General features: G+C 41.0%; 1 protein-coding gene across 1 annotated transcript; it reads left to right on the top strand.

The window, feature by feature from the left end:
- Positions 1–1,250: 1,250 nt before the first annotated feature.
- Positions 1,251–2,477, top strand: LOC130990652 (uncharacterized). The gene is made up of 2 exons (XM_057914878.1): positions 1,251–1,967; positions 2,106–2,477. The coding sequence occupies exons 1-2, from the start codon at positions 1,251–1,253 to the stop codon at positions 2,475–2,477; spliced, it is 1,089 nt and encodes a 362-aa protein (XP_057770861.1).
- The last annotated feature ends 5,104 nt before the right edge of the window (positions 2,478–7,581 follow it).

Below are 7,581 nucleotides of genomic sequence, written 5' to 3'. Positions count from 1 at the left end.
ACGTGTTATTGGGTAACCCACCTTAATCAGTTCTCCTTTATGTGTATGTTTTATAAGTATCCAAATAATCATATATGATCCTATCATTTTATCTATGAGTGACATTTCCATATACTTTAATGTTAAGTAATTGTCCATTTCCGTTTCCACTCATTGTTCACCCCAAGTCATAACCCCGGTTAACCCGTCATTGGGATAGTGGGCTGTGACATAAGGTCCCAATTGGATTTCCTTTAAAGTTGGCTAACCAACACAGATAGGATACATATAAAAACATAAACATTTTTTGCAATCAATCATGTCATAAACTTTTCATTTCATTTCATAAACATTTCATTTATCATGTGAGCATAATATAAAACTGAAATTAACAGTTAAAATCATCTCATGCACATATTCGTATAAGAGGCCTACGATACGCAGGGGATCTCTATATACGTAGAGTAAAGTAATGCCCACCTGGACTCCTGCTTATTCTTTCTTTATTAACCTCTTGCTTCACCTCACTTCCTTCCGTCGCTCGTGCCTTCGGGTCGCGTACATGATGTAGGTAGTTCATATAACAAAACATCAATCAATCAGTAACCTTCTTACTGATAGTACTGCTCCTATCTTAGTACTAGTCCATCAAGTCTCATCACTTCACTCCAACTATCTCAATCTCCTATCAATTAACTTCCTATGTAATCACCATTTCTATTCCCGACTCATCACCTAATTTAGGACTAGACTGCATCACAAACAAACACACAGATATTCATACACACAAGTCATATAATCTCACATTAGCACATAGAAAAATTAATCAAGTTTGTTCACACCTTAGGAATCTTACTTGAAAATTTTTTATGAAAATCGGAAAAACATTTACAGTTGAGGAAAAATTCCCAAAAATTTTATTTTAGAAAGATAAGAGCATAATATAAAACATTCTCAAACCAATCATTGAAAAATAAATCACATAAACAATTAATCTCAAATAATAGCATTCTTGAAAAACTAAACTCGGGGTTTCTTTGTTGAAAAATTCTCAAAAATTCAATTTGAGCTCACATAGTACACAAGAATATAAATACATGATCATACGTCTTAAGAAAAATCAACAATCGGCTTCCCCTTTTCATCAATATTTTCGGTCCTCTCATAAAATATTAGGGGATGATTCGTTTCATCTCATATCGCATATATAAGCCCAATTATTCATCACATAGCCATGTCCCACGAAGGAGGGAGATTTGTTCTACTTCAAGATGCCGAAGGATCTGCTTGAGAAACAAGTTTTGGGTTTCAAACATGCGCTAACTAGTAGACTGCTTCTGAATAAAGGAACTAAACCGAAGCCTGCAATGATGCTTAAGAAGGAGTTACAGGATCTGTGGGGGATTTCGCCCAATTGGAAGCTAATACCTTTAGGCAAAGGTTACTACACGTTTGTTTTCCAGAACGATACGGACAAGGCGTTGGCTAAATCTAAATATGTTTGGGAAGTGATCAATGGACATCTTCGTGTTCGGGAATGGTCGAGGAATTTTGATCCTTTTAAGGAACATTCTTCTTTGGCGAATGTTTGGGTGCGGATTCATTATTTGCCTATTGAATATTGGCATGAGGAGGTTATTGCTGGAGTGGCGAGATATGTCGATCATCCCATACGCATCGACGGAGCTTCAACGACAAGGGATTTTGGGCAGTTTGCTCGTGTTCTAGTTGAACTAAATATGGCTAAACCCTTACCTAATACTCTTCTTTTTGATGCTGATGATCATGCTTTCCATATTGAGTTTTCTTATGAACAGTTGCCTCATTATTGTCCCAGGTGTAAAATCATGGGACACTCTCCTGACAAATGTCAGAAAATAAAGCCTACGCAGGTCAAAGAAAGGAGGATGGAGGTTGCTGCCACTTCTAAACAAAAACAATGGCAGGAGATTCCGGAAAACGCCCAGGATAAGGGTGATTCGGAGCAGGTGAATTCGACCACCCTGGAAATGCAAGCGAGGGGACTCTCTCGATCTCCGACTACAAAAGAAAACTCCAATATGGGAAATAAATTCATTGCTCTGGATGGTCTTGATGATGAGGGGACTTATCTGGAAGGCATATAGCCTGAGGGCACTTCTGATCCGCAACCGCTGGAGCAACAAAATGCCACGAGGCAGGAGAATATTCAGAATATTCAGAATGAAAGACGTTTGTCGGGGTCAGAACTTCTGGAGATTATAACTAAACCTGTGCACACGCCTGTCTACGATAATCCTCTTAGAGAGTATGTTTCTGAGAGCTCTGAGGAAGATGAAACTATTATAGCAGATGAAAGATCTCATATTTCATGTGAAAAACCCGAAGTTATCGCTATGGAGAACGCGATGAAAGCTCAACGTCTGGAGCAGATCTTGGCTATTGCGCAGGCTCCTATATCTACGGAGGTTAAGGCAACTAAACGGGGGCACGGCAGACCACCTAAACAGGATACTTAAGGAGCAAACTCTAGACCAGGGGGGCCTATTTCGAAATATGCTGAAGAGAGTATTAAAAGCCGGCTGAGAAATTCTGGCGAGATGGGCAGAAAAGCGGGGGAGTTTGTTATCGATTCTAGTGATAGAGCCTGTATTCGTGCGATGGACAATGTGGTTAATGAAAGTTGGGCTGATCAGGTGGAAAGAAGTGAGGCCTTCCTGATCACTATTTTTATAGCAACAATAACTGCAACTAAACAGTGTAATTGTAGTATGAAAACAACAAGCAGAGTATCGTATCCACAGAGACTGTAAAACGAAATTACTATATCTATCTCCTAAACAGACTCTAACAGTATGCAGGTAAAATGAATTATGAAGGTGAATTACGAACTAAGATTAACTAAATAAAAACTAAAGAGTATGTTAACTATGATAATTAACTCAAATATAAGGAAAGCTCTGACCCTAGGGATGTACTTTTACTAATCAATTACATGCATTTAATCTATTGATTCAATTACCAATTTTAATCCAACCCTGATGAAAGATCACTATATTATTCACAAGCGTCTCTAACGACCACCTATGAACGTAGATTAATTAATCCCTTTTCGCATTCAAGACTCCAAGGAATAAATTAACTCCCAAGCGTACACAAAGAATAGCTTCCTATAGCTTCACCTGTCGCAATCAAGACTCAAGGCTAACACTATATCATGCATTCCTGAATCGGCTGAACAATTATCGCATTCAAGACTCAAACTGAACAGCTAGACATGTAAATTATTGGCCAAATAATTCACAAGAAATTAAGCACCAGGAATCATGAATCACAAGTTGGAGGGCAAATTGATATCAATAAATCATACGCACATAATTGAATAGCTATGTACAAACCCTAGGTTCAGATAAAAGAACTAGCCAAACATAATAAAAGAAAGCAAAAACATAATTAATGAGAACTCAATTGAAAGAACTGAATTAAATAAAACTCTGAATAAAATAATTGTAGCGGCTTGAATCTTCAATCTTGTGGAAATCCAATCCAAGCTGTAAAAACTGGAAAGCAATAATAATCTAAAGCTATGAAACTGAGAAAATAAAGTTTGGGAACTGAAAAAGGAACCCAAAAGAACTCCAAAAACGCGCAAAACTGAAAAATCCGGGTAGCCGGCGACCTGCCCGGCGACCCATCCGGCGGTCGCCGGTGCAAGCACAAAAATCCTTCCTAACGCGGCGATCGCCGCATCTTTTCCAACGTTCCAGATGTTCCGGCGACCCAGGCGGCGATCGCCGGTCAGGTCGCCGGAAATCCTTCTTCGGGCGGTGGTCAACGGTGTTTGACCGCCGGATTCTGACTGCTGCGCGCGACTTTCTTGTTTTGGCCATATCTTCCTCATCCAAACTTGGATTTGCGATCCGTTTGCGCTCACGAACTCCTATCGAGACGATCTACAACTTGTATTTCAGCACAGTTTTCCAAATTCGAACTCAATAAACCTGAAATTTCCTTCAAAGTTCGAGTAAGAATCATGTTTCAAAAGATAAAGCAAATTAAGCACAAAACAATCATCCAACACTCAATTTCCTATAAAATTGACATCATATGAATACTAAAAACAAAGGAAACATGAGTGTTATCACTTCCCCGCTGAATCGGAATAGTTTTAATGAATATTATCGCCTGGAACATCCGCGGGATGACGGATGAATCCAAGCGTCTTCTTAAGGAACATTGCAGTTCCTTTTCTCCCATTGTTTTAGGTTTAATTAAACCTAAAAAGCTTTTCAAAAGGTTCGACAAAGCTACTGGAATTCGTTGAATCTTATCCCGATACATCAGAATTACCGTGCTCCCAGTTGCTCGAACATCTGGGTGTTGGTGCATCCTTCGGTTGCTGCAAGTATCATTTTCTCGTCGGCGCAGGCTGTGATTGTTGACTGCAGTTGGCAGACCTATTCTTTTAGGGTGGCGATTATTCATGGTGATAATGATCATATTATTCGCCGTGATCTTTGGAGAGATCTCCTCCGTTTTACGTCAGGTAACACGGTTTTTATTGGTGATTACAATGCTGTTAAAGGTGCTCATGAAAGAATCAGTTCTCGTTCTCCGTCTAGAAGTTCGTGTGATGATTTTTGTACTTTCATTGATGATACTCAGTTTCTTGAATCCCCGACTGATGGGATTCGCTACACGTGGTCTGGTCGCCGGTTTCTACCACGACACGTGGAATCGATTCTTGATAGGGCCATTTTCTCGCAAGGGTTTGCGGATTTATGGGATACCATCGTTACTACAGCTCTTCCCCGCCTCACCTCTGATCACTCTCCTTTAGTGATGCAGTGTCGTCTTGCTCAGCCCCCTAGCAAGAGGAATTTCCGTTTCTTGAGTATGTGGACCCTCCACCCCACATTTTTAGACATGGTGAAGGAGTCGTGGTCGCGTTCGGTTGATGCCCGGTGTCCGATACTTCGTGTTATGCTGAAACTTAAAAGGTTGAAGGGGGATATTAAAGTTTGGAACAAAGAGATTTTTGGGAACGTGGACACTACCATCTCTAAACTCCAACGACAACTCATGGACACCCAGAATCGGATATCTGAGTCGGGCTATACGGACGCCTGGTTTGATGAAGAGGTGAACCTTCAAGCCAAGTTGAACGTTACCCTCAATCGGAAAAATAGCTTGCTTCAGCAAAAGAGTCGTATTTCTTGGCTTAAGGATGGCGATAGGAATACTGGATTTTTTCACAGAATGACTAAGTTCAAGAAGAAAAATGCTTCGATTTGTCACCTGAAGATTGATGGAGTTGACTGTTATGATTCGAAGGTCATTGAGCAGCATGTTGTTAGTCACTTTGCAGAGTTATTCAAAGATTATGGAAATCCGGGAGCGGATCACCTTGAGATTGATGCACTGATTGATGTTGCTGTTACGGAAAGACAAAACTTTGAGCTTGTTAGTCTTCCTCAGGAGTGCGACATCAAGGCGACGGTTTTTAGCATGGATGCCAACAGTGCCCCTGGTCCTGATGGCTTTTCTGGGCATTTTTTTCACACTTGTTGGGATATTATTCAGGATGATGTCGTGGGAGCTGTTCAGGCGTTTTTCCAGTACTCTTATCTTTCCACTGGCTGTAACTCTAGCACGATGGTGCTTATCCCGAAAAAGGATACGGTGTCAACCGTTTCCGATTTACGGCCCATTGTGCTCTCCAACTTTTTCTTCAAAATTATGTCTAAACTTCTTGCTGCTCGTCTCAGCATGATTGCGGCGACTCACGTCTCGAGCAACCAGTTCGGCTTCATCAGCGGTCGGAATATACATGATTGTATTATGCTGAGTTCGGAGGGATTTAATGCCATGCAGCAAACTAATAGGGGCTCTAATATGGCATGCAAGGTTGATATTAAGAAAGCTTTTGACACTATTCGTTGGGAGTTCATTATGCAGGTTTTGAGAGCGAATGGTTATCATAAGACTTTTATAAATTGGATTTCGATCATTTTCAAATCTGCAAGGCTCTCTATTCTTTATAATGGGCAGCTCACTGGATACTTTCCTTGCTCTCGTGGGGTGAGGCAAGGCGACCCGCTTTCTCCCATTCTTTTTGGGATTGCCGAAGATGTCCTTAGCCATCTTATTAGTAGTTGTGTGAACTCGAGACATCTGGTGCCTATGAGGTTCAGCCGTGCGACTAACTTCCCTACTCATTTGTTTTATGCAGATGATATTATCATCTTCTGCAATGCCACCATTCAGAATGCCTGCAAACTGAGGCATGTGTTGACCTATTATGAGGGGATGTCTGGTCAGAAATGCAGTCAGGAGAAATTGAATGTGTTCTTTGGGAAAGGTGTTTCTATCGCGCGTCGAAGGGGAATTCAGCGAGCTCTTGGTTTTATGATGGGCAGTCTTCCTATGACGTACTTAGGGGTTCCCATCTTTGTTGGCAGTCCGCGTGCTAGTTTTCTCATGCCTATATACGACCGTATTGTTCAAAAGTTCGCCAGATGGAAAGGTTTACAGCTTTCGATAGCAGGGAGACTCTGTTTGGTGCAATCGGTCATTCAGAGTTCTTTGGTGCATTCGATGATGGTTTATAAATGGCCCAGAACGTTGCTGCATTCTTTGGACAAAAAGTTCCGTAATTTCGTTTGGACTGGGAATGTTGATCAACGGCCTAGCTGCTCTGTAAGTTGGGGACGTGTGTGCTTTCCCAAAGAGGAAGGCGGTCTTGGCATCCGCTCTTTTACGTTGATGAATCAATCTTACCTGATGAAGTTGGCCTGGAAAATGATTAAAGGTGAGGAATGGGCGCATCAGATCCTCAGCACTAGATATCTCACGAGGTTTAGATATGCCAAGCAGAACATTGCTAAGTCATCGATCTGGATTGGGATAAAGCAAGAGGTTAACCCTTTGGTGGTTGATTCTTACTCTTGTATTGATGATGGCGCCAATACGTTATTTTGGACGGATGACTGACTGGGATACAAGTTAGTTGACAGATTAAGAATTCCACATTTTATGCATGAGTTTCTTAACTTCGCTGTGAAAGACTACTTTTTTTATGGTAAGTGGCATTTCTCTGCTACGTTTGTGAACACTTTTTCGGATATTGTGGCGGATATCTTATTGGTATCTTTGGGTGATCACAAAGACCTAAGATTTTGGAAGCACTCGGTCAATGGGGAGGTTACTGTGGCGCTTGCTTTCTCTAAGTGTCATCGTTTTCCAATGGTCAAATGGGGCAAGTGGATTTCGGAGCCTTTTATACCTGTTCGTAGATCGATTTTATGTTGGAGGGTTTTGCATGGTAGATTGCCGACGATGGATGTCCTTAGAAGACAAGGCATGATTGCTCCTAATGGTTGTCATTTTTGTTTAGCAGAAGAAGAATCCATAGACCATATCATGTGGAGTTGTACGAAAATTAGTTACATATGGAAAACGTTACTGGATTGGTTTGGGAAGACGGAGCTGCTTAACTGCATTGATATTACCACTTTTCTGGTTTTTGCTTGGAACGCTAGCTTTAGTTCGCAAATTCTCTCTCTTTGGAAAGCGGCCATTATAACTGTTATGTGGAAGATTTGGGATGTTAGAAATTCGGTG

This window comes from Salvia miltiorrhiza, chromosome 6 (genome assembly GCF_028751815.1).
Source record: "Salvia miltiorrhiza cultivar Shanhuang (shh) chromosome 6, IMPLAD_Smil_shh, whole genome shotgun sequence".
NCBI lineage: Eukaryota > Viridiplantae > Streptophyta > Magnoliopsida > Lamiales > Lamiaceae > Salvia > Salvia miltiorrhiza.
This window is presented reverse-complemented; position numbering and strand designations above follow the sequence as displayed.

Bases quoted from the DNA above. Each gene is read 5' to 3' on its own strand.
- LOC130990652 (XM_057914878.1), top strand. From the start codon at position 1,251: ATGCCGAAGGATCTGCTTGAGAAACAAGTTTTGGGTTTCAAACATGCG. The intron at 1,968-2,105 runs GTGAATTCGACC...GAAGGCATATAG, and splicing joins ATAAGGGTGATTCGGAGCAG to CCTGAGGGCACTTCTGATCC.